Here is a 27,736-nt window from a genome sequence, read left to right on the forward strand (position 1 = left end):
AACATATTTAAATTAAATAAATCACACTAGGAATAATACATGTATGTGAGCCGGTCGGGTGGCACTGGTCCGGTCCACACAATACATAACCTGAAGCCAAAGACACATTGAAATTTCCTCTCTTGCTACAGGTTGCGTTCAGCATCAAGAACTAGGGTTCGTAACCCCCTTTCTGTCTTCTCAATTGGTGCGTTCTCTGTAACTCGCTTTTGCGCGCTTCCCTTGTTTCTTCACCTTTTCCCTCTGCATCACCTTGTTTCTTTTCAAAATTCCAAATCTCAATTTCTACCAAATTTCAACAATTCTGCATAAAGGGGATTTCAATTTTGTTCGGTTCTAGGGTTCTTCACGCGCCTGTGATTGTGCACCTTTCTTCTTTTTGATTTCAATTCATGTCTTGAATATGGTTTCAATTAACTTGCTGATTTCATTCATTTAGGTTTTTTATTTTATCTTAGTGAATTATTAGCGGAATTATTGGTAGTAGTAGATAAAGTTTGTCTCTTTCAGCGGATTTATTTCAATCAAATATGTTAAATTTTGTGTGTTTTTGTTTTTTCATTATTTGTTATAATTTTTGCAGCAAATGAGCTTTTTTGCTTTGAAAATAAGTAACTTTGTGTCTTTCTCTAATAGGTGTACTTGTGGTTGAAAATTGAAATCAAACTATAGGCTTTTTTTTTTCTTGTTACATTCACTTTACTGTAATTTTATTTCTAGTTTGAATTTTGACACTCTTGTTTTCTTTTCTGGTGTAGGAATGGGATTGTGACTTCATATTGGTGCTGAAAGTTGATATTTTGAAATTCTAACTTGGGGAGTAGTGACTTATTTTGTGACCCATCATGGAGATACAGACGTCTGGCAGGCCGATTGAGTCCTTGCTTGAGAAAGTTCTTTGCATGAATATTCTGTCGTCTGATTACTTCAAGGAGCTCTATCGCTTAAAAACATACCATGAAGTTATTGATGAGATCTACAATCAAGTTGATCATGTGGAACCGTGGATGACGGGGAATTGTCGTGGTCCTTCGACTTCTTTCTGTCTTCTCTACAAGTTCTTTACGATGAAGCTCACTGTCAAACAAATGCACGGGCTGTTGAAACACCCTGATTCTCCTTACATAAGAGCGGTATGTATGTAGAAGCTCCTGAAAATGTATAGGGGACTTTTCTGGTTTAAGTGGTGAGAAATGAAAAAATCGTGTGTTCATTGTGGTTCATTTTTGTTTGTGGATGTAGTTTTGTTTTTTGCTTTATGCATGAATATCTTTTTCATAATTATATATTTGTAGGATCTGATGAATTCATACTTACCTTCATAATTGGCCATCTTGTGTGTCAAGAGAAGATTAATTCTCATGACTCATGATACAATTTGTTTTGATTGTATATGATTCACTTGCTTGTTGTAATATATCTTAAATTATCATAATTGAGTCTGAGTTGAGTGTGTTAGTGGGTTTGTTGAATTTCCAATGTAAGGTAGTTAAGATTAGGAGATAGTAGATATATCATAGGATCATATGCTTAAACGATTTTTTCAATGCACCAATTACATCTCTGCCTTTTTACTTCTAATTTTCACGATGTTAGGAAGGCACTAACTTGCATCTTGTACTTCCTTCTCCTGATCTCGAGTTTTGTTTAATGAGACAATGGATGATTTGGTTGTATTCTACCTGGCATCATAATAAGAGGTTTTCTTCAGCTGCTTTTCTACATTATTTTTTAATTTTTTGGGTCCATGTCAAGTTTCTTGGTTGTTTTTATTTCCTATCTGTTTATCTTATGCTTTGCATTGATTCCTTTTATTGTTTATAGGTGGGATTTCTCTATCTGAGATATGTTGCTGATCCAAAGACTCTGTGGAGCTGGTTTGAACCATATATAAAGGATGATGAGGTATGAGGATATGGTTTTTGATCCAAAGACCCAGAAGTCTATCGTCCATTGACATTTATTAGGTTTTTGATCTATTGTCTCTTTCTTCTTACTGTGCTCTGATAATTATATTTGTTTTTTTTTTCATTATTTGACTTAAAATAAATCGAATGTTGTCGTTTTTGCATTTACATGCACTTCCCCCATGACTCAAATTTGATTTTATCTACAAGGATTTTGATCAAGGTGTTGGAACTTTGATGTCACACTCACACACCTTTAATTTTTCGTAATATTCTATTTTCTACTTGGCTAACCACTATTTATGGAACTATGCAAATAGCTTGCCTTGTCAATACTTTTTGTGTGCCAGATGTAGTTTTAAACAAATCTATAAAGATTTTGTTATTAATTTATATTTTGTGCGTAAATGGTCCTTTTTCCAAGAATAATAGTTTACTTGTTGGGTTTCAGTTTTCTTGAATTATCATCTATTCTTGTGATACCATCTGAAAGTGCTATGCAAGTTATTATTTATATTAAAATTATGGTCCTTTATTACAGGAATTTTCTCCTGGATCTAATGGACGAATGACTACAATGGGTGTATATATCCGTGATTTGCTCCTTGGACAGGTTCGTTCTTATTATAATATATCTGTCTAAAGTTTACTTGAGAGCATGGTTCCTAGTTTAACCTCTTTCGACTCATGCTTTGATTTTGCTTGTAGACAATTAATTGCATTTACATGATAAGAGCAAATAAACCCTGACCCCTTGATATAGAGATTTTTAGATGTAATGTCATACAAGGGCAATGGGAAAAAAACATTTGACTCAAGTGCTGACTAGTTAAACTGAGAGTTCTGTGTTCAGAGCTCTGCAACCAGAACCCAGATGCATCCCAAGATGGCCAATGCAGACACGTTCGTCCTCATTCCATAATTTGGAGTAACAGTATGAGGTGCTTTCAGTATCTTTGGACATGAACATTTTACACCTACCAGTAATTTCTGATAAGTACTAGTTCAAAAGTATCTTCCTTTTTTCTTTCACGGTTTTTTTTATTATCTTTTTCTAAGATCACTACACTCTAGTTTCCAGTTAGAAGTGAGGTTTTTCTTCATCTAGTTGTTTTAGAGTAGAACTTACTTTGGTCGCTGAAAGTCAGAAGTTATCAATTAATTCTGTTAAGATTAGGTTGATCCCTCAAAATACGAATCCCCAGTACTTCATATCTTCCATCGAGTCTGCACATTACTGACATTAGTATATCTGAACTTGAGGGATCAAATTGCTAGACATAGGGAGATTGAGAAACCAAGAATAAAGATTGAATTTGGAATGAAAAAAAAGTGTCTGTTATTGAAAATCAAGAACGAAGGAGAGTATCAGGGACAAATTAATAACAAGTGTATCTTTCGGGGACCAAAATGAGTTTTTTCCCATCTGTCGTATCATCTTTTCTTCATTGTCCTTTGGAGGTTTAGCTAATATTTGTCCTTCATATCAACAATTTTATATTCTTGTCTCACCTGCAAATTTTATGTACCAGTTGATTTTTTGCGATGATAACTTTCTTTTGCATAATGCTAGATAAATCCAGTTCTCACTTTTACACCTTCAGTACTTGTGTCTGCAGTTGACATGTTTTTAAGTCTCGGGAGGAGTATTTATTCCTGTTTGTTCTATTTGTCTTTTATTCTTTTAAGGTTATCCTTTATGTAGCTTAATTTCTTTGAGATTTCGGAGAATGATTTAGGCAAGAGTGGTGAATAATTTATTTCTAATTGCAATATGTGTATTCGATAGTTATAACATAAAAGAAATAATTTGTAACATCTGCTGGCATGGCACTATTATCATGTAGACACATACTAACTACTATTATGTAATGCGCAGCTGTCCATCCGGTAACATGGGAGGTTCATTGTCAAATGTCTTTTATTCATGTTAATATTACCATGCCATTTGCATAACATTTTTGCATGTACTCTTATACTTGATTACTATAAAAGAACTTGCTGACATTTTTGCATATACTTTTATACTCGATTAGTTGACATGTTCCTTGTTCCGAGGTCTAGACGCGAGAGGTAGTTTGAAGTTCTTTGTAATGGCTGGCTTGTTGGTGTCTAATTGTAAGAGGGTTTTAGAATACTGATTGCTGACTTTCTGAATTGATACAGTATGCTGAGAACTGTGAAGCAGTACCAAAGATTTATGATATTTTGGGCAATGGCAACCCTTTCTTTTTCCATAAATGAATATTTTTCTGGGATATGGGGTACCTGTTTCTCTTACTGGAAAGCGCTGGGGGAGGGGGGGGCTTTATGTTCCTAAATGATGTTTTGAAATTGAATGATTCACACATATTCATATTCTTGGTTTAAATATAGAAGTAGCAAGTTCAAGAACTTTAAAATATGAAATTCTGAATATCTGATCATCCTTTTAAATTTAATGAAAGGAAGGACTCTGGACATGACTTCAAACGCTTCTACTACGCTGCTCTATTTGATTCCCTAGTAAATTCTTTCAATAGGATTTTTTAATCAATTTTTGATTATTGTATATATGGATTGGCTTCATAATTACTCTTGCAATTTTGTCTTTCTGATCAATTAGGATTCTCACTTTTCTGCTGTTCCTAACCTTATCCTAGTAACCGGACATGTGCACAATCTTGTTCTTACTATTCTTTCTGAGTAGTCTGTATATAATCAATGCTACTTACTGTTTCTTTGGGTTAAGTTGCGACCTCTTCATAGCAGTTGTCATATTTGTGTTCTATATGTTGATTTTTTAATTTTTTTTAATTTTGTATCGTGCATGGTACACAAGCATTTTCTCTGGCAATTCAATGATGCAATGCCCAAATTTTATTTGAGTCTTTATATTCCTGATAATACAACTTCACTGTAAGGAAGCACATTGATGATTCTGTTCTGTTGTTGCAGTACTACTTCGATACACTCTTTCCTCGCATCCCAGTTCCTGTAATGCGGCAGATTGTGTCTTATTTGGAAAAGTTGAAGCATCCTACTACACATGCTGGCACAACAGGGGAAACCACCCGTCATGGTTCTGATGACACTGCACGTAGACCACCTTCTGTGAAAGCTGCCCTGTCAGTCTCTTTTGGTCAGCGGGCTCCCCATCGTGCCTCGACAAGGGATTCTTCACCTATCCGCCGTACATTACCTCCAGCTCCTCATGAAAGAAATGGCAGTGATGATGTAAGGAGATCTCCAAGTAGTCGCCGCAGCCAGAGCCGTGAATATCCTGATAGGGATAGGGAGCGAGCCCGGTCACAGTCTAGGGATATGGATCGGGACCATGAAAGGGATAGGGATCGTGATAGGGACAGATATCGTGATCAAGATAGGAACAGGGACCGGGACAGAGAGCGAGACCGTGAAAGATACAGGGATCGTGACCACGATAGGGATTATGAGAGGGACAGAATTAGAAGGGATAAAGAGCGAGAAAGAGATAGTGTGCGGAGTTATGATTATGATAGGAGGTCTAGGTACTCAGATAGAGAAAGTAGCCGGGATTATGACCACAGCAGCGTTAATGGTAGTAAACACTATCGTAGTAGGAGCAGAAGCCGGAGTAGAAGTAGGAGCAGGAGCAGGAGTCGGAGCCAAGCTGGGACTGTACGATTTGAATCACGTTCCAGTCCACAGGGAGAAGCAAGTAAGAAGACATCTGCATCAAGTAATCTAGCCAAACTAAAAGATATGTATGGAGATGTAAGTGATAATAAAGGAGATGCCAACATGGAAAGAGTTCCCAGAAGGGATAGTGGAGGCGAAGAGGTTATTAGACTTGGTGGTTCTAGTTGGAAGTATTGAGAGATATAAAGGAATGCTTGTATCAGATATTGGATAATTTTCACCAAAAAAAGCATATTGGATCTTCCCCTGCTGCTGCCTTGTATCTCTTGACTGACATTGCTATCTATATCAGCATATATAGATAATGTATACCAAAATTTATTCGTGGTGCATTGAATTTTCATGCTTTGTAATCGCAAATTTTAGACTAAAGATGGTTCTATGTTCCTAAACTTCCATGCTTCCATTGATTAGTTGAAACTAAATACTTTTATTGAGTTAAAGTTCTTGCAGCACCTTCGGGAGGTTGATAAAATTTGATTGCGATGTTCTGATGTTATTATACTGTGCGTACAGTAGGACAAATGCCATTGATGGAAAGTTTGGATTCTAATTTGGATCAAAATTAGAGTACATCATTTGAAAATCGTTAGTGGTTTTTCTTTATTTGGATAAATAAGCATAAAATTATTTAAGAGTCTACTTCAATTTAATAGACATCGCATGGCGCTTGCTTTCTTCCCCCCTTTTGGCTTAATTTTTAATCTTTTCGATTTCCTTCTAGAGCAGTATATCAAATTTTTATGGATAGAGTTTTAACCTTTCACAGTAAATCTCCCCAGAAGACAAATAAATTGCACATAATAGATAGTAGAAAGGTACCAATGAATCATTTCACCAATTAGGTTGCAAATAATACAATGCTGAAAGCCTAAACTATCTGAAAAAAGAAGTGCAAAAAAGGTTTCTCTTCTATATTTCCAAGGAATGAATTTTGTGGATTACTCTACTGTCATGTATGTTTTACCATACTATCTAACTATCTGATGTTGTGAAAGAAATCAGGGATTCAACAATTGTGTAAAGCATGCCAACTTTTTCAGCTTCTCCTATCATCCTCTCTTGGTAAACCATTTGCAATATGAACTGAGGACATTTTTCTGTATCACTACAACAAGGAAAAGAAAGCATCTGGTAGATGCCAGTGAGCTTTTGGCTATTCACACTTGATAGAACAATATATGTGACGAACAAAGATAAAAGAAGCCCGGAAACCGACTGTTCCAAGCATGAGAAAGAAACCATAGCAAATGCATGCCATGTAGCCAAAAAAGAAAGAGGTTTGCATGAATCCAGACATATCTGATCTTGCATGGTAGTAATATATGCAGTACCCATATATGAACAAGCCGGTTGATCCACCACAAAGGAAAGACCTGAAATTATGCCAAAAATGAATAAGTTAAAGAATTGGGGAACTTGAATTACAAGACAAAATAGTGATGAACTCTTGATGTTGCATTATACATATACCTCCACCACCATTCATGATCCTCAGCAGCAAGCTGAAAGTATGTCAATGCTACAGTGATGAAGGCAGTGACAATCAAGAGGATGATGAAAACAATGAACAAAATGCTGTATATGGTGTAAATCTGGTGACCCCACACACTAGCAAATATGTAGAAGAGTTCAATGTAAATGGCACTGAATGGCAAAAACCCTGCCATGGCCATTTGAGCAAGAGTTCTACGGTACCAAGGTAGTTGTGGGATCTCTCTGGGGTACTTGTTGGTGTGACAGGAAGTCTGAAACTCTGATCGGCTATTCTTACCAGCAATCCCACCCAATACTAGTAAAGGTGAGGTTACAAGAGTCCATATGAGGAAAATAACGACAATTGTTCCAAATGGTAGTGCTGCAGTGGAGTTATAGGCAAGTGCAACAGTATTGAGAAAGCAGAATGTCAAGAACAAAGGTCCAGAGAACAGGCTCCCAGTTAGCACCAAAATTTTCACCTGGCAAGCAAGAAACCAAAACTTGATCAGTGTGTTTCATTTAGGCTTGTGCTTTCTGCAGTGTTCTTTCAAATTTCAACTGTGGTAACTGTAAGGGAAAGGCAACTAAGTATGTGTTTAGAAATTCTTTACAATTGATTCTAATTTCTGAAGCCAAAATCAATTAAGGGGAGAAGTTTTTGTGAGTAGTTTCAGGGTGTTAGAATTGATTATGAGGAACGCGAAGCTGTTCCAGACATGCTTTTATCAAACAGATTCCTTGATTATCAGTTTACCTAATCAAAACATTGACTAGAAAGTAAAAAAAAAGAACATGGTTTAGGATTATCATCAAGAATCTGTTTGATCCATGTGGAGAGTTATGGGATTTCAAAACCAGTAAACTAGACAATATGCTGCTATCATGAAGAAATTTAGCAAGAATGTGAACACTGAGTTAAGTAGTCAAAACAAGTATGTGGAGCCGCAATGATATATGCTGTCAAAGGTGTGGTGATGTACCCAGTTTTTCCCTTCAATCATGTAATAGAAAGAAGATGCAGAGTAGCCAGCAATGCCAGATGTTAGTGCATATATGACAACAAGTGCAGTAAACAGAGCTCCCCTGTTGTATGGATAGAAAACACCAACTAGAGCTAGCATAAAGATGAATATTGCACTGAAACAGGAGCAAAGATACATGGTTACAAGAGCTGAACAATACAAGGCCAAGAAAAAAAAAAAACTTTGAAAGATAAGTGCTTGAGGTACCCGAATTCCCTGCTGTCCAAGAATCCTAGATGGTGAAGTTAGGGTCTACAGTCGTCCGATAAAGATTGGTCGGCTCAGAACTAAAGAAGTTACTACACACTTAAAGTAATTTCTTTAAATCTGAACCATACAATCTTGGTCGGACGACTGTGGACCCCCCTAACTTGACCAAATGCAAGATTTCCTGAGTGCAAAGAATCCGAACACGTAATTGAGAGGTTAACTAACTTACAGTGTAAATAGCTGGGAGCCTGTTCCAAGTGCTGCTGCAAACAAAGACTTGTATCTTGGGTACCTGAACACATCACCATGAATATACTTCCATCCACTCTCATCCTGTTCATCATGTGCCTCCTCATCGGGAGCAAATCTGTCATATTTGGAATAGTTGAGGCAATAAGTTCCACAAGCTAAAAAATTCAAAGCCTCAGTTGGAAGAGCTAATTTAAATTTATTTTATAGCATAAGCTTCCATCCACTCTCACAAACACTTATGCAAATGTCTAGCAGAGTATATGCAAATAGCTCATGACCTACGTATAAGGAGTTTATTTTCATAAGCTGCTCAGATTAACAAATGAATAAGCACTTACACCTACCTATAATCTATTTTGAGTATATTTAGGAAAAAATGCTTATGTGATAAGCGTTTATTTCCATAAGCTGATTACCCTAAGAACCCTAAATCAATGAAAATACACACAGCTGAGATCAGTGAATGAGAATGATTCTCTTACTTGACAAAATCATTCTTGAGCACACGCATGAGAATTATGGCAAGGAATCCAGTCAAGAGGATAACAGTCACACATGAGTTAATGATAGAAAACCAATGGATTTCCAAGTGGTCTGACAATGAGGACGTCTGTGAGTATTTCTCAAGCCTCTTCTCAAATGGAATATCTGTTTGAGTCCATTTAGCAGAATATGTGAAGTCCACATTCACTTCTCTATTTTCTGTCAAGTCCACAACTTCATTCGGATCATTTCGAATGAAAACATCGATGATTCGATCTTTATTGTGCAGGATCTCAAAGTGGACATGCTTGAAAAGATATACTGAAGTAGCCACAGTTGGATCATCTTTGTCATCACTGTCAAATCTTCCAAGGAAACCCCAAATTGGCAAGTCATCATAGTACATCTGGTAAAAATAGTCCTTCAAGACTGCAAATCTGAATTGAGCAACCTCTTTTCTTGTTAGCCTCTTTCTGCAGAAGCTCTCAGGTTCTTTATCAATTTGGAAATCCAATTTAAAAGGAGCAACAACTAAACGATCCCCATTCAAAATTTCACCAAGATCTTCTTTCTTTTCTTCCACATTAGCTGCATCCAACAAGCTTTGGAATTATAAGGAGTAGTGAGAAACAAAGACAATATAGTAGGAAATGAAGGGAAAAAGAAAAAGAATGATCCTCGTTGGCTAACCTGGTGAGCAAAAGGGAAGGTCATAGTATCTGTATGTCTCACTGTGGCATTCAAAGGAATCAGGGAAAGCACAAAGAATTATCAAAGTCAGCCTATTATAAGGAAGAAAGTCATGATAACTTAATGCTTTAGAAATTAATAAGTGTTACACTATTTTAATATCCATTCTTATACATAAGGATGTAGATTATTTTCTAATGCAAAATTCAAGAATTCAGTAGCCTTTCAGCGAAACAGAAATGCAATATTCTTTCGCATAAAAAATAGTAAATCAAACTTTAGTAAAAGAAATAGAATGAAATGGTGTGTGATCAAATGGAAGAGATGTGTTACATTACAGCATTACTTGATTATCAAGGTAAGTCATATTAAAACAATTTGAGCTAAACTCTGCCATCCTGGTGGCTTGAATTCTTTAAAAGCTTACATTGAACACTGTCTACAATTTGACATTGAAGCAAAGCAAACTAATAAATCTGATTTTGAGATTTTACAGTGAAACTGGAGGTCTCACTATAATAATTAATAAGTCATAACTGATGTCACAGCTTGAAGAATTCATTCAATTGGTTCATTCAAATGACTAGTTCTCAGTGATCAAAGAAAACCAGAATTCAACACATTGTTTTGATTGGCGCCATCATTCTAGCACATGTTCTAAATCCACACCATAAATTGACACGGTTATTGGATGTTTATTACATAAAACTCAGAACAACACTTTGGGATGAAAGAGCCAATGCATCCAAATCCCAGAGGAAATCTCATTCTAGAATGGTAATAACCCCATCACAACACAACCCAAAAAAAATGTTTTTCCCCCCTCTAATATCATTTCAGGAACATTGGGATTGAAATGTTTTGAAGCAGAAATGATAGTGAGAGTGAGAGAGATTGAAAATCTGACCTGGGATTGTGAAAGGGTCCCACCTTGTTGGCATAAAAAGGGACTGAATCTCCTTCTTTGTAACGATGATCTAATGCATCAGATGTGACATGTCTTATGCAGCAACATAGGATCACAATGGCACCACCCAAACATGTCATTGACTTTTTCATGATAAATACAGACACACATACAGAGAGACAGAGAGACAGAGAGAGTGATTCTGCAATGCAATGGCTTCTTCCTATGCTCGTAACCCAGACAAGTGCATGGGAAGAAGAAGAGAAGGAATTTCCACGTTACTTCCTTCAAACAAAAGGAAGAAAAAAAGAGTACAAAAGATATGAATTTGTATGAATATTTTACAAGGTGAAGAATGATGGATGTTTTCTTAGGATTTGAAAATGAATCATCTTCTTGAATGGCGAATGAGGACAAGTACTTGTCTAATAACACAAACAAATCACAAATGGCACAATGACATCATGCCTTGACTCTTGTGCTTTCAACATGTTGGTATTTATGTACATGGGAATCTCCACTTCTGTGTCACTCTTCTAGATTTGTTTAGTGGTAAGGTTCCTTTCCATGACAGGACAAATAATTTTTTTTACCAACTGTTACTTTTATATGGAACAATTCTAATTACATATTTCTCAAAACATTTTTTTAATTAGATCTGTTTTTTTTTATATAGGCAAAGAATTGGATCTGTATGATTTGACTTTATTTTAATTTTTTTATAGGTAAATGTTAGTTGTTAGTAAATTAGTACAAATTATCCCTCCTTAAGGTTCGAACCCTGACCCTTCACCTACTATTACCCTTAGCTCAACCATGTGAACTACCCACCCCAACCATTGACTTTATTTTAATGACCTTAGTTGAAGAGCATTTTTTCAGTCCTATATGTGTTTTTTCCAATACAATTTTTATGAGAAGAGTGCTATAATTACACTCTTTCATATACACTCTTCCACACCCTTTGTCTATTTTTTAAAAAATCAATGCTTGCCTCATAGATTGATCACTTTTTAAAAAATGCATTGATTTTTATTTTATTTTTAAAATATACTAATTATCTAAAATGTGTTCAAGAGTGTATTTAAAAGAACATGTTTCCGACTAAAAAAAGACACATCCCATGGAAAATACATGTCTCAAAGGAGAGAAAAAAGCCTACTAATCTTTCTCTTTTCATTATTAGCTAAAACTTATGAGTTTTCCTTGATTGTATGACTCTTAATAAGGGTGCACATGGATTGGATTTGGTGAATATTTAACCTAAAAACTGCTCGGATTGGGTTGAAGATTTCATGAGCTTTCACCTTTGGACCCAAAGTCGGGTTGGAACGGGCAGGTTCATCAAATCACCATAAAAATAGTACAAAATTAGAAGAAAAAAAAACACAAAAAGTTGATATATCTTTTATGGTACCAAGTAGCATGAAAATGACACGAAAATTGTACCAAATAGCATGAAATAGTACCATATAATAATATCAAATGACAAATAGTCAAATAGGAAATAACAAAAAGTAAAAGAGAGAAAAGTAAAGGGTTAGTATGTTTTTCAACTTTACATTTAGTATTTATTGTGAACAAACATTTAATTATTTTTAAATTATTATATATCCGGTTATCGGGTTGGTTCTGATGGATTTATTCTCAAATCTGGTATCCGAATCGAACATGGTTGGATTGGAAGGAAAGTGTTTACACCAAATTTTGGTAAAACAAATAGAGAATCCAATGATCAATCTGGGGACTGGATTCGAGTCCTCTTGGGTTCTTTGGTGAAAACGTTTGAGTGTCAATTCCAGATTTTTTCATAAAGAACAGGTTGAAGTAAAGAAATTGAGACAAATGAAGGAAAAATAAAAGAGAAAAAATAAGAAAAGATGAAACAATATGAATTGAAATGCAAAGTAAATGAGATTACACCACAATCATGCTCAAGATCTCCTAATTGCCATTTGTCTGTGTGATTGACTTGTTGGCTTTCAGAGTCGAAGAGCCTAAATGGGTGAAATCTGATTATTTTACAAATAGAAGTTCTATTTATAGAACTTGGAATAAAACTACTATTTTAATCCTACGGATAATACTAAAACAGAAAAGAACTTCCTATATTAAAGCCATACACTTGGCATATCTACTGTTGTAGTAACTTGCACCACCTTCCAATAATTGCTTCTCTTGTAACCACTTCTTTGCTAGCTGTGAATCTTCATCTCTTGCTGCTCGGCTTCTTTTCTTTCATTTTGGGTCGAAGAAATAGTTTCAATTGATGTTGAAAATATAGTCGAAATATTAGTAATAAAATGCTTAGTACTTGGCAAGTTTGGAAATGTCTTCGACCATAATCCTGCCATCAACACGATGCCAAGTTCTACTATTTCTTAATATAAAATGAATCTTGCATGATGCATGGAAATGCCTTTATGCACATTGCATATTAAACTTGGATCTATGTGGTGCTTCTCATATATTGAATGGACAATACATATTAGATCAAAGTCATGCTTTTCCCTTTGGCTTACTATATATCTCGACCCACAGTCCATGTTTCTCGACCTGTTACACTAACCAAGCCAAATTCTAGAAAATACTTTTCCTTTGATTTATATACTATTAAAACTTGGGTCGACTAAATAATCGTTTTACCGGGTCGAAATACTACTCTAGCAACACCATATATAACTTCAATCTTAGCAATGTAAATATATGTCAAACAATATTTCAACCCATGCCACCACCATATTTCGACCAATATATGTAAATAATAATAATTTGGCAGCAAAGTATAAACTACACTGACAACATTTACATATTTCATATCTCAGTGATTAATTTAACCATTTGGAAATTTTGGTGTTAACAGAGGCCCCCCAAAATGTTGTTTCTCGAAAAAAGTGAGAGGAATAACATTTTGAGTCATGTCACCAAAATTGATTAAACATTGTATGGCTTTCTTTGAAAACTTAGCCATCTTTTTCTTTACATTTTTTCGACCAAATTCAAACAAGGTAAGGACTTTGAAACAATTTGAGCCATATAATTATTGACCTTCTTTACTCGACTATTGTCTTCCTGTATGGGGTCGAAGCAATGATCTAATATTTTTACAAATCTTGGTCGAAATATACTTGATCGAAGTACAAAAGCTTGGTCGGAATATACTCTAGTTAATTCGACCACTTTTACTAAATTTAAACTTGGTGAGGCTTTTGAGCCTTCTATAATCACATTTATTGGCTTTTAATCACAACCAATTTCTCTCCCTACTGGCATCGAAGAGTACTGAATTTTCTTCAAGTGATATCCTTGTTTTCGAATGCTTTGCATCATCATATTTAACACCTCAACAGCCTTCGACCATGATAGTATACTAACACAACCATTTTATATTAACTATATATGTATCACATTTGAAGCACCATAATTCCAAAGCTTCTATAATTTCGACCCCAAGACAATGTCAAAGTTCGACCAAAATGTCAATTTCTAAAATATACTTTCAATGTAATTGACAATAGTTCAATGTCAATTACTCGTTGCTTTTCAAAGCCTTAAAATCTTAATAATAAAAGGCCATTGTCCAGTACATTGAACATTATATATACTAACTGAGTCAAAATGGATTTTGGATGAGAAAGACCAAAATGTACATTGCAGAGTGTCTCTTGACTATAACAATATGCTTGAACACCGTTAATATATTCTTCGACCACAAAGGAAAACTTAAATATTAAGGTCGAAATATTAATATTCAACATGATTGATCGAATTATAGTGCCTATATTATTGATTTCGGTCACGAAGACCGTTTTCTTTTATTTTCGGCCACATAGGCCGAAATTCAAATCAAGGTGTTCATGCTTCAACCAATACCTTTTCGTAGAAGTGATACTGGATGTATCATGTATGGAATTCTCAAACTTGAAATCCCAAAACTTGAAGCATTATTATCCATAAAAACTAAACTTTTCCAATGCACAAGGCTTACAACAAAGTTGGAAATCACTGAAGTCTTCAATTCGTTATGAGACATTTTCATAAAAACTAAAAATAAAAAATCTCCTTCTGAATTTGAGATCGAAATGCTTTCTTCCTCCAATTAAAATTGAAAATATATATAGCCTTTTTATCCAACAAACCGTGTCAGATGGAAGAATTGAACCAAGACTAGAAATCTAGTCACGAGGCCTTGAATTGAATTCCAGATTCTAAATTCACAATCGTCCAATAATTAAACAAGTTGATTTAATTTCACGAAATCAAAATCAAATCAACTGTGCATGCGACACTTTGAAAAATTTAGTTTTCACAAAACTTGTCCCACCAGGTGTGCCAATTTGTTTACACCAAATTTTGGTAAAACAAATAGAGAATCCAATGATCAATCTAGGGACTGGATTCGAGTCCTCTTGGGTTCTTTGGTGAAAACGTTTGAGTGTCAATTCCAGATTTTTTCATAAAGAACAGGTTGAAGTAAAGAAATTGAGACAAATGAAGGAAAAATAAAAGAGAAAAAATAAGAAAAGATGAAACAATATGAATTGAAATGCAAAGTAAATGAGATTACACCACAATCATGCTCAAGATCTCCTAATTGCCATTTGTCTGTGTGATTGACTTGTTGGCTTTCAGAGTCGAAGAGCCTAAATGGGTGAAATCTGATTATTTTACAAATAGAAGTTCTATTTATAGAACTTGGAATAAAACTACTATTTTAATCCTACGGATAATACTAAAACAGAAAAGAACTTCCTATATTAAAGCCATACACTTGGCATATCTACTGTTGTAGTAACTTGCACCACCTTCCAATAACTGCTTCTCTTGTAACCACTTCTTTGCTAGCTGTGAATCTTCATCTCTTGCTGCTCGGCTTCTTTTCTTTCATTTTGGGTCGAAGAAATAGTTTCAATTGATGTTGAAAATATAGTCGAAATATTAGTAATAAAATGCTTAGTACTTGGCAAGTTTGGAAATGTCTTCGACCATAATCCTGCCATCAACACGATGCCAAGTTCTACTATTTCTTAATATAAAATGAATCTTGCATGATGCATGGAAATGCCTTTATGCACATTGCATATTAAACTTGGATCTATGTGGTGCTTCTCATATATTGAATGGACAATACATATTAGATCAAAGTCATGCTTTTCCCTTTGGCTTACTATATATCTCGACCCACAGTCCATGTTTCTCGACCTCTTACACTAACCAAGCCAAATTCTAGAATATACTTTTCCTTTGATTTATATACTATTAAAACTTGGGTCGACTAAATAATCTTTTTACCGGGTCGAAATACTACTCTAGCAACACCATATATAACTTCAATCTTAGCAATGTAAATATATGTCACACAATATTTCAACCCATGCCACCACCATATTTCGACCAATATATGTAAATAATAATAATTTGGCAGCAAAGTATAAACTACACTGACAACATTTACATATTTCATATCTCAGTGATTAATTTAACCATTTGGAAATTTTGGTGTTAACAGAAAGTCATCTGATTAGACTCATTTGTCCAATAAATCCATATATTTATTATCAGGCCAGTTCGTCGGATCTACTCGACCATGTCTCAATCTAGATTCAATCAGAAAACTTTTTATTTGGTCACAACTCACAAATAACATATTTTTTGAATATATTCTCTATTAAATAAAACTAATATAGGTCCTATTTAAAAGTTTTAACTCAACTTTATGACTCATTTTAGTAGGAATCATTTGTTTTTACCTAGTGTTAACACCAAAATTTACAGGTTTGGAAATTAATCATTGAGATATGGTGTACATGGATGCATGGTATGTTTTAGTGTAATTTTTACCCTTTACAACCAAATTATTATTATTTTCCTATATTGGTCGAAAAATGGTATTGTCACTGGGTCGAAACTCATTTGACAAACTCATTATATCAAAGTGGTCGAAATATGATATTGGCATTGGGTCGAGAATCATGTGGCACATATTTAAATTGCTAAATGATGGTTGAAGTTATATGGTCATATACTAGATTAGTATTTCGACCAAGTAGTATTTGTTAAAGTGGAAAAATATGGCATCATGTTAATGCCAAGTTCAAAGGGAAAACAACGTGGCAGCATGCATGGTGAATTCAATCAGCTTCTTGATTCATTAAAGACTAGTTACATTCAGAGGAGAACTCCACTAACAACTAGGTGGCTTGCTTCGACACATATTGGCTCAAGGTGATAAGAGAAGAATATCAATTTCGACATCAGAGACGAAATGCAAGTGTTGGAAGCAAAGTGGAACTTACTAGAATAAGCCGTTAGTGGAAATTACTAGTGGGCTTAAGCAGTTTATTTTAAATAAACACATGTCTATTAGTAGTGGGTTAGTGGCTATTGAAGTGGAATAGAGGGAAATGTGGCAGTTACTTACTGAAGATGCAACGTGGACGTGGCTTGGAAAATGGAAGTGGCTGCAAGTTATTTTATTTGTAATTATGCCAAGTGTATGGCTCTAGTGTAGGGAGTTATTTTCTAAGATTTAATCTCTACCGTAGGATCTAGTTGCAGTTTCATTCCAAGTTCTATAAGTAGCGAATCTGATTGTAAAATTACTCAGACTCACACAATTACTCAAAACTCTCCATGGATGCCTCCAAGTCTCATGTGACATATGGCTACAAAGAGACTAAGAGTGTGATGTGATTCTCACCTTTAATTTTCAATGCAATTTCATTTCCTTTGCCATTTTGATTTCCTTTCACTTTTTGTTCCTCTTTTTCCTTTCGATCCTCTACTCTTTTTTCCTTTTTGTTCATATCGTTCTTCACAAAAACCCAGCCTTGACATTTAAAACGTCTTCACTAAAGAACCCAGAAAGGACTCCGAATCCGGTCCTTAAATTGCTTTTGGATTCTATTTGTTTACCAAAAATCAGTGTAAACACCTAGTCAAACATAAAAGAATATATTAAAAAGTAATTATTAGTATTTTCTTTCATGATAAAGGTTTGTAAATTTATCAACTGAGTATCTAACAGCTTCTGCCTAAAGAAAATATAAGTATTGTAATGATTCCCTTCGAGTCAAAAGCGTTTGGCTTTCTTTTTGTAAAAGTATAAATGTTGGTTTTCTTACATTTTGAGTGAGTGAATCTGGTAATACTACACTATATATTGAATATTGAATACTTGAATTGGTCGAGAGCACAGTTCACAGTTCATGTTTCACATATATAATTTATGTAATGCATTTGAATTTTTTTTTTTGTTCAAAGTAATACAGTTGATTTAAATATATAGTTACATCATAGAATGTACTAACTTGGAGTCTTTGGAGTTTGGAGCTTTTATTTTAGCAGTCACCATGGCAGATCTTAGCCTATGTACCACATCTCTGTTTCTTCCAATCCTCAATCACTGGGTTTTCATCATTCATGGTCCTAACAAGAAGAAGACGAAGATGGATAAGACAGTGAAGAACAAACCATCGATTTTTGGACGGAAATCAGAGATAAAGGTTGTGTGGGGGTTGGGTTCCAGTGGTGGGGTTGGTGACTGCGGCGAGCAAAGCGGCCCGACGGTGAGGCTGGGTTTCAGATCTGAGGTGGGGGTCGGTTGCGGTGGGGATGAGGTGAGGTGAGGTGAGGTTGGGTGTGGGTGGCTTTCGGTGGTGGGGGTTGTTGACAGCTGCGGAGTAGAGCGGCGCGACGGCGATGTTGACGCTGGGTTTCAGATCTTCATCATCTAACATGATGTTCCACAGCCTAAAAATTTATGATGAATGGATAGAAACATAAGATAAAGGGAGGTTTGGAAAGAAACAATTTTGTTTGGTTGGTTAATTATTCATGAATTGAATTAGAACATAAGAAAAAAAAAAAACACGCATCAATCACCTGGGTTAATTTTAAACTAACCCTAATTATTCTCTAATTATTAACTTAAACATTGTATAATATAATAACTATTTTATTTTTCAAAAATAAAAGAAAATGCAAAAAACCTGATGTACCCGGTCAAAAGGCTCATGTGCAACCTTACACCACTTTTTAGATGACCTTAATAAATTTTTCCCAAATTTGAAGACATATTTTTTTTTACATCAGAAAAATAAATTGTATCATTCAAGAATTAATTCTTGGACCTTTCCCACTCAATTCACATGTCCCTTAACTCTTACCACTTGAGCTATCATTCGAGGACAATTTGAAGACCTACTTATCTAAAAATAAAAAAAGGACAAATAACAGGTCGAATTGTAAAAATAGTTTTAAAATTCAAATTGTATTTTATTTTCATTTCTTGCTGCTTTACAAGACTGAAGAATCACCCATTTCTAGTTTAAGAGGAGTTTAATATAAGTTGAGTAATACTTACAAATACAATCACATTATATTTCATGACCTACATACGTTTTTTACATCCCCAATTATAATAATTTTTAACATACTTATTTTTAGCTTTTGATTCCTGTAATATTTTTCCATCAGTTTATCTTCTTTTTGAAATTTTAAATTTTGAATTTAGTTCATGCTAGTAGTGGAAAACCGTTAAATGTTTAGGTGACCGACGGTCATCTAGTGGACAGTGTCACGTAAGCACCACGTCACATGCTAGTTAACATGGTGTTGTCTAGGATGATTATTAGGATGCTGACGTGGAGTTCAGGCTTAATTTTTTTCTCCATGTAACATATGAGGTTGCTACTTTAAGTCCTTGTTAAAATGTTTCATGGGTTTTCATCCCATAAAATTCAAATCACTGGTTTTAGTCTCCAGTATGTTTTCAAATTTGAATGGTGATGAAATCCCAATAATAAGTTTTATATTAACTTGCTCGTATGGATTTCTTTGGAGAGCGATTTTCCTTATCATATCCTCCAGAATCTCAATTTAAAGTACTTCGAGATCCCATCTTGTATACTTTGTTGTGCCAATCTCCCTCTAGAGCCATAGCATTTCTTCACTTATTCATAAATTTACCTTATTGAATCATAAGTTCAATTATGTCTTTGAGCTAAATGTATTCATCTGTGTAATGGCAATGGCTTTAATGGAAATCACAATATCTTGAATTAACAAGATGTTTTTGAGGTTTCTTGATCCGAGGAGGTCGAAGTACTCGGGCAAATGCAATTTTCATTATCTCTCTACATATTTTTGAGGGCATAATTCTCAAATCTCACCTTGTAGTGGTTTTCTCGGTCAAATTATGTTTCTTTTCTGTCTTTGTCCTTCATTTCACTATTCTCATTCTTTTATCCCATCAACCGAAAGAAGATATCTTTCATGTTTATGTACTTTATCGCCCTTATCCAGAATTCTGCCATATCAAGTGGCAGTGATATGATTTAGAAAAGGAGGTATGGAATGGAGTTGCCACCCAGATTGCTTCACATGGCAAGTGGAGCTTGGTTTTTGTGACCAAGTATTTGGGACTAAGATAGCTTCCTTCTTGAAATTCGTAAGAAAATCATAAAACGACTCATTCTTTCTCTTCTTTAACTTTCCTAGAGTGTGTTATGTTTTTGGTAATACTTTGATGGTGATGAAATGATAGATGAATTGTGTTGACAGTTCACCCTGTCTCTAATTGAATTAGGAGGAAGTGATTGAAACCATCACAAAACTGCTTTCCTCAAAGTCATATACGACATACCAAAGCATTAGAAGCTTCCATGAAAGACATGGAAGTTAGAAAAACATCTCAATGCTCTGTTGGATCAATCTCTCCAATGCAAGGCTCTATTCCTGTTGGCTTTCTGAAGCTTTTGAGAATGTCAATTGAGATCATATTCATAAAAAATGGATTTTGAATTTTAGCTAGTATGCCATAGTTTGACATGATTCCCCCTTGAAATGAGTTCAAATTCTTGCACGGTTGCATTTAGGTTCATCTCATTTTCTATTTCGTACATGGAGAGTGTTCCTATCGGGAGACTTCTCCGCATGATGACTATGGCTATGAATACGTGATGCGTGAACTGACTTTTTCGAGTCATTGTTGTTCCTCAATTCTCTTGACAAATTCGTCTAACATTGGAATATGGTTTCCAATTTGTTTTTGAGGAGTTGGACTATCAGCATGCTCCGATTGTGGTATTCCAAGTGAATGCTACTTTAAAGGTGAATCTTTTCCAGAGTGTTGTCTACATTGAATTCCAATCATTTCGATGAGAATTTATTGTTTTTCCCACAAACACCAAATGCTCTTCAAGAAATCGAGATGTGGATCCCACTAGTCTTCTTGTGATGGTTCTATGCTTTGCACGCGGTGGTGAGTTGATTGTCCATGATGAAGCACGAATGGGGAGGTAACTGCATAAGACACTCCAACACTCAGCTCAGTTTGTGATCAGAGAGAGAGAGAAAACTCAAAGTCCAAAAAGAACATCATCATAAAATGAATAATGCTTATGTAATTAAAAGATTTAACCTATATTGATAGAGTGTGGTATGGTATGTGATTGAGGCACCCGTCTTAGTGAAGTGATCGTGGATAACTTGAGATAAGGACTACACTTGGACAACATTTAGATGTTTAAATAGGCTAGATTTGCTTTAGCTCGACTACTTATTGAACAAGATAAATTTTGCTTTGATCGTCCTGAGCAACTAATATATCGTTCACTTGATTATAAATTCCTTAGATAGACCAGGATGATATTGAGTTATTGACCCTAACAACTATTTAGTCGTCCAGAACATACATAATGACTTTTTCACTGCTAAAAATCCAAATTTTCATTTGGTCTGAGTTACAATCAAATCTGAATTAGATTTTCAACAGTTAAAAGTCTAATAATAGGTAGGCAAGGTGGAGAGTTTTCTAGCTTTCTTCTTTCTAATAATAATAACAAAGACTTCAAAAAGTAATAATAACAAAAGAACCTTTAACAAAGTAAACCTTAGCATAAGATTCTTTATTCTCTTTATTTTTTTTTACATCTGCTGTTATTAAATATAAAAAAACAATGATCTCGAGAAGAAGAATTTTCCTAGCTTTTTTTCTAGCAATGTCTATCTTGTCAGCTAATAAATCAAAGCAAGCAATTAGAGGGCGCTAAACAATGAAAGAAAGATGAATAGGCTGGATAAGACAGGATCACAGGACATGGCACAACATGGCATACACTTGGTATTTTTCTATGTGGTAAACTGTTTGGAAAGCAACGTTCACTGACTTTTGTGCCTTTAACATTTATGCCATATTCCAAAGTCCAAATCACCTTTGCATCACCATGTCTTGACATTCAAGTTTCAAACTAAGCAAACTTCATCTGATTCCTTTCCCTCTCTTTGAACTAGCTCTTTCAGGAACGTTCTTATCCTGTTCATTCCAAAACCAGTAACTTAGCCGCCAAATTAACAATTCCCCTGAACCAAACACCAACTGTAAAAGGGAACTCAAGCTTTCAGTTCTTGCCAAAACCACCACCTGACAAAGATGGCAACAAAGACTCGCATAGTTGGAATAGCCATGGATTTCTCTCCTACCAGCAAATTAGCCCTTCGATGGGCCGTTGATAATCTCATCAACAGAGGTGATCAAATCATCATCATCAATGTTGAGCCTCCTAATGCTGATCACACCCGAAAGGAGCTATTTGCGGAAAATGGTTCACGTTAGTTTCCTCTTTCTTTCCTTTCTTTTGTGTTTGTACTATTGAGATGTCTCATATTAACTAAAGATATAACTATATAAGTCGTCATATAAAGTCAAACAACCCTCACCCACATCTTAGATTTTGATTCAAAGTTAGGCGTAAGTCGAATTTTAAAATATATCATGACAAATGCTAACTAAGTCTCCAAAGACACTAATTATACAAAAAAATTGAACTTTCTTTTTTAGAATTTCTAGTTTTGTAAGTTACTTATGTTAGAAATTTGAGTATGATAATCCTGGATAACTTCAAATAATCGTGTTCGTACACTTTCCGAACAAAGTATTTCGACCCTATTCTTGCCTGGGTTCACGAAATCCTTGTTGGGATAATTCTTGAAGAACAATCTGCTTCAGGCAAAATGAGAACATATCAGAATGTAGAGAGATATCGTTTTTTGTTTTCTGTATTTTGAAACTGAGGCTAGATAACTCCTTATAAAGGAATTTGCTTCAGAAACCGAAAACGGTTAATGAAACAGAATGACCCCAGCCAGGGGCTCCGCCCCTTGGAACCCCGCAATCTAATCGCGGTCAATTATGCGTTGGTCCAACAAGCGTGCACTCCGCACTACCCTAACTCGTTTCCGAGCTTAACGCATAATCGCATCGGCCTACAATAAATCACATTACTACTAAAACCTATTGATGATACTAAAATCACCAACAACTTATACATTAAACATTGTATTTTTCATCTTTTGATTCCTTAATCAGTGCCTTAAAGACAGTATTTAGTAGTAACCATGTTATATATGTCTATTTTGATTTTGGATGTGATGAAGTTGTGTTTATGCATGACATATTCTATGTTTTGTTTGGTTATGGGGTTTGCAGCTTTGGTACCTATGGAAGAACTGAGGGAGATAAACTTCACAAAGCAATATGGGATTGCTAGGGATCCTGAAGTCATAGATATCCTTGACACTGCCTCCAGGACTAAAGGGGTATTTATGATGTTTCTAATTGTGTTACTTTCTTCTGCAGTTACTACCATATGAACAACATGGTGTAACAAACACAAACATGGTAAATTTGTGTGTTTTTGTTGGTGTTTTGAATCAGGCAAAAGCAATGGCAAAGGTTTACTGGGGAGATCCAAGAGAAAAGTTGTGCAGTGCTGTGGAAGATCTTCATCTGGACTCTTTGGTTGTTGGAAGCAGGGGACTAGGTCCCATTAAAAGGTACCAAGCACCCACTATCTTATAGCAAAATACTTGTCCTGATCCTCGTCTCATTTTCTGTTCCATTAATTAAATTTTGACCGTCAAATTGAAAAAACACATGATATATTTACATGAGGTGGTTATACATTTAGATTGGTGGTTTTTACCTGATATGGAAAGATTTAACTAGTGAGACTAGAAGATGAGACACGAATTGGGGATAAAAAAATTCTATCCCTTAGTGCTGGTAAAAAGAAAAAAAAAATTGTTGCCATTTATCTTTCTGACTTTATCAACATCAATTTGTGGAATTTGACATGATTTATCCATTTAATGTGATTCAAAGAGGTAATTGAAACAGGTAATTTTTTTTCTTCTTTCAGGGTGTTAATGGGCAGTGTAAGCAAGCATGTGGTGACAAATGCTTCTTGCCCAGTCACAGTGGTTAAGGGAAAGTAAACCTCCAGTTGCAGACATTGATCCGATTATGAATTTATGTGTGAAGAAAATATGGAAGTTTGAATGATATAGATGCACTTGGACAGGGGAATGAATGACAGCTGTGATGAAACTTAAGTACTGTACCCTATAAAATGGTTTGCATTGAGTAATTGAAAATTTGGTTGTTTTGGTAATCATCATTACTTTGTCTCTTTGTTACATATATATATATATATATATATATATATATATATCATGATGATGGGTAGGTATGTGCCATATTGCTAGTCAAATCTTTTTAATTTACAATTGAGTTTTGATTTATACACCCCTCTTCACGGTATTGGCTTCGGTGGTACAGTTAAAAACTGTCTCATGGTGGTGCAGTTGAAAAATAACCATTGGATAAAATAATATAAAATTGAATGGTTGAGATTAATTTTAGTAGAAGTCTGAATTTACTAAAATATCCTTACCATCATCAACAAGCAACAACCCATCCTTTTTCTTCTGGGTTTTTTCTCTCTCTCCCTCCCTACCTTGCGTTCCTCTCTTTCTTTTCTGTGTTTGATCTTTCTCACCAAATATTTCACTTCAACCCTAATAACACTCAAACTGAATATCAAATCAAAATAAAAATTGAGGAAAAAGCTTAGACTTTACTGATAAATTTCTTTTTTTGGGTCCATAATTATCATCCATTTCCGGCGGCACCTTCGCCGGCACTGCCCCACCACTTCTCCGATGGCGAACCTTGCTCCTCGGCTCTTCCTTCTCTCCCTCCCATCCCCCTCCACCGTTTCCCTTTTTCCCCTCACCTCCATACCCAACACCGTGCTAAGCAACTGAATCATGTGCACATGCAATTATTCCTATGTCAACCCAAAGCCACCAGCAATTCATAAACAATATTTAATAAGAAATCACAAAATTAAGAATTGAAAGAACCCATAAATTTATGTTTTTAAGAGAAGACGGAGAAGGAGAGAACCAGATCTGTTGCTTCTTTTCCCTCCTAAACGTGGAGTGATGATGCATAATGCACTTGAAAGAGAAAAAATGGTGGAAAAATAGATTCTCGATGGAGAGGGGGCGAATTTTAGGCAGTTGTGTACTTGTGTATTTAGGTTTTTTTTTTCTTTCTGATGAAGGGATAGACAAGGAAATAATGAGGAAGATGAGGATATTTCCGACTTTTACCTTGAAAACAGTAAGTGTATCACGGTGGTACACCTCTCAACTAACCCACCGAAGACTTCGTCCCTCTTCACTTCTTTTCCACCTCTATTCTCTTTATTTTTCTCTTCTTTATTAATCAAATCACATATCACATCTTTACTTTCTCTCATTTCTTTCTATTTTTCTCTTCTTCCACCTCTCCACACCTCAAAAGTGAGATGTGAAGATATATTTATCCTTTTACAATAAGATTGAATCAAATCTTTGGATGAAAGGTTTGGTTAAATGAGAATGTTCGGAATAAGAAGTGTCAAACATGGGCGAAGCAAATTCCAGAAAGACTAGTGGGAGTGCAGCCCACAACCCACTTCACATTTCTACCTAATATTTCCATCTACCCATCAAATGCAAACTAGGTTGGACCGTTGGAGTGTGTTAAATATAAATCAGAGCACTAAATTATTGGTATACAGGATGGTTTTATAAGGGTTATTAACTACAATTACCTTAAAATAATATGAAGATTTTTGTTATAAATAACTTATGTAATTTACTTAAAAATTAAATTTTATCAGTTTGAATGCGTCAATTGGGTTCAAAGAATGGATGAAACAAAAATAAAAGGCATTTCCAGCTACCAAGGTACCCAGGTACCCCATAGCTGCTGAGTGTGCTTCCCTTAAATACCATTCAGTACTCTTACTACCCATTCAACGAGAGGTTTTTTTTTAGGATATGACCACAACGTGCCTCTCATAATCGCAACACACGATTGTGCAGCTTTGAAACTCTGCCGGAAACAGCTGCTGGAGTCGGAACAGGCTGCCGTAAATCACCATGAGGCACCCGGTAATTTTTGTTTTGTTTGATAAACAATGAAAATAACATTTCACTAGTTATGTTATGCATGTATGCAGTGGCGGAGCCAGGACTTTTGTAGAGCCTGGGCAAGGTTAAGCTTAAGCTTAACTACCCACACTTGACGTCGGATTCAAGACTTTACATTGCGGTTGTGGTCGCAGTTGCAGGTGTTGCGGTGTTGTGATGTGAATAGCCTGTTGCAATTCTCAATTAAACACTCAACCCAAACATATAGGTTTCTTTTTATAGGCGAATGTTAATCGTTAGAAATGTTACTAAATTAATCCCCCTCCTCCAGGTTCGAACCCGGGACCCTTCACCTTTCATCTCACCCCACCCTTATGTCTCTAGTTCTTACCACTTGAGTTATCATTCGGGGACACCCAAACATATAGGTACAATCATAATTAATTGGTTCGTCATACGCTTCGGTACATGGTACGAGTACGCTGTACGCAAAGTATACATAGTCGGTTGTATATATAATTTGATTTAAACTTAAATTTACTTTAAAAATTTAAAGTTTGTGTATAGTATAGTGATGCCAATAGAGTTTTATCACATTAAAAAGTTATATATTTGAATAAATGGGTATTTCAACCGATGGAATAATTATAAAGGAAACAAAACGCATGATTACCATTTAATTATCACAGTTTCAAGTCAATGCACGATTGCCATTTAATTATATCAGTTTCAAGAGAAAAAAAAAAACATATAGATATCATGAGATGTGAGCCACGCGTTTTTGAACAGTTGAATGCACTGATGTTCCTTTCTTTTATTTTATTTTTTCTTCTAAACTTTGTCCCTGCCACCCACTTTTTATCTTATCATCTTTGAAACTTCTCTGTTTTTCTCTCCTTTGAGCAATTGTTAATCACGACTGGCAGAGATGCAACTTGACAAAGGCACGGTAGCGGCAGCAACCGGAAACGTTGATGGTTGAAATCGTGATTGCAAACTGGTGGTTGTTAATGTCTTTGTCTCTGCCTCTCACCCAAGCCTCACTCTCTGCCTCTCTCAATTCCAAGCTCTCACCTCACCCACGCCTCACTCTTATATAATTTCCTTCATAAATTTAGAAGAATAAAAAGCAAGCATACCAATAATCATCCTTCATTATAGTAGTAATTTTTTTTACAATCATGGTAATAAAACATCAACTAATTAGCAACATTACAAATAAAACTTAACAAACACTATCAAACTAGCTATTGCTGAATACTAATAAAACTACACCTGAGATGGACATTATTCTCAAACTTATAGCATGTATTATTTTCAACAGCCGCCACCACCACCTCCACCTCCACATGCTGCACCGCTCTGATGACCTCCACACTCAGCATGACTTGTGTTTGTGTTTGTGTCTTGTGCAAAGGTTGTGTCCTGCGGAAGCATTTCATCCCTTGATGATGCAGCAGCAGCAGTATGGTTGGCTGCTTGTGTGCCATCAGACTCTTCTTTTGAGCCACAACAGCCCATTTCTTTTGCTATGGTGTTTCAATCTCTCTCAGATCAATTCTTGTACCGCACCCTTTATATACATGATTTAGTGAGTCAACAAAAAAAAGTAGGCAAGCTTAAAAATGCTATTTGTGTTTTAAACAAGAGTCATGCCCCCTTATAGTGATCAATACAATAACCCCTAGTGTAGTGTACTCTTATTGCCATATCATGGCCACGTCATGTGTTTGCATTTGTAAGTTTAAGTTTCGAATTGTAGTCCCTATACTTTTACAATTTCACATTTTATTCCCATAATTATTTAAATTATCTTTTATTTTATAATTTTGAAAATTCAAATATAATTTAGGCTTAAT

At 35.3% G+C, this 27,736-nt stretch overlaps 3 protein-coding genes across 8 annotated transcripts; 2 read left to right on the top strand and 1 right to left on the bottom strand.

Moving 5' to 3' along the window:
- The first annotated feature begins 49 nt into the window (after nucleotides 1–49).
- Nucleotides 50–6,010, top strand: LOC130733794 (pre-mRNA splicing factor SR-like 1). Of its 6 annotated transcripts, XM_057586058.1 has the most exons (6): nucleotides 50–187; nucleotides 759–1,133; nucleotides 1,825–1,905; nucleotides 2,449–2,520; nucleotides 2,761–2,848; nucleotides 4,845–4,984. In XM_057586058.1, the coding sequence occupies exons 2-5, from the start codon at nucleotides 846–848 to the stop codon at nucleotides 2,827–2,829; spliced, it is 510 nt and encodes a 169-aa protein (XP_057442041.1). In that variant the 5' UTR covers nucleotides 50–187; nucleotides 759–845; the 3' UTR covers nucleotides 2,830–2,848; nucleotides 4,845–4,984. The 6 variants fall into 6 exon arrangements, 5 of the variants coding, with proteins under 5 accessions (XP_057442041.1, XP_057442038.1, XP_057442042.1 ...); XR_009017638.1 differs by lacking the exon at nucleotides 2,761–2,848 and having other exon boundaries at nucleotides 1,825–1,967; nucleotides 4,845–4,887; XM_057586055.1 differs by lacking the exon at nucleotides 2,761–2,848 and having other exon boundaries at nucleotides 4,845–6,010.
- Nucleotides 6,011–6,375: 365 nt separating this feature from the next.
- On the bottom strand, nucleotides 6,376–11,316 carry LOC130733793 (transmembrane 9 superfamily member 2-like). The gene is made up of 7 exons (XM_057586054.1): nucleotides 10,611–11,316; nucleotides 9,704–9,744; nucleotides 9,013–9,601; nucleotides 8,508–8,645; nucleotides 8,027–8,183; nucleotides 7,041–7,525; nucleotides 6,376–6,943 (listed from the first exon to the last, which is right to left on the bottom strand). Exons 1-7 carry the CDS (start codon nucleotides 10,760–10,762, stop codon nucleotides 6,724–6,726), a joined length of 1,782 nt encoding a protein of 593 aa, XP_057442037.1. The 5' UTR covers nucleotides 10,763–11,316; the 3' UTR covers nucleotides 6,376–6,723.
- A 10,446-nt stretch (nucleotides 11,317–21,762) lies between these two features.
- On the top strand, nucleotides 21,763–24,064 carry LOC130733795 (universal stress protein PHOS32-like). Its single transcript, XM_057586060.1, has 4 exons — nucleotides 21,763–22,222; nucleotides 23,101–23,210; nucleotides 23,329–23,447; nucleotides 23,813–24,064. The coding sequence occupies exons 1-4, from the start codon at nucleotides 22,045–22,047 to the stop codon at nucleotides 23,886–23,888; spliced, it is 483 nt and encodes a 160-aa protein (XP_057442043.1). The 5' UTR covers nucleotides 21,763–22,044; the 3' UTR covers nucleotides 23,889–24,064.
- The last annotated feature ends 3,672 nt before the right edge of the window (nucleotides 24,065–27,736 follow it).

The sequence above is a fragment of the Lotus japonicus genome, chromosome 1, assembly GCF_012489685.1.
Source record: "Lotus japonicus ecotype B-129 chromosome 1, LjGifu_v1.2".
Taxonomy (NCBI): Eukaryota; Viridiplantae; Streptophyta; class Magnoliopsida; order Fabales; family Fabaceae; genus Lotus; species Lotus japonicus.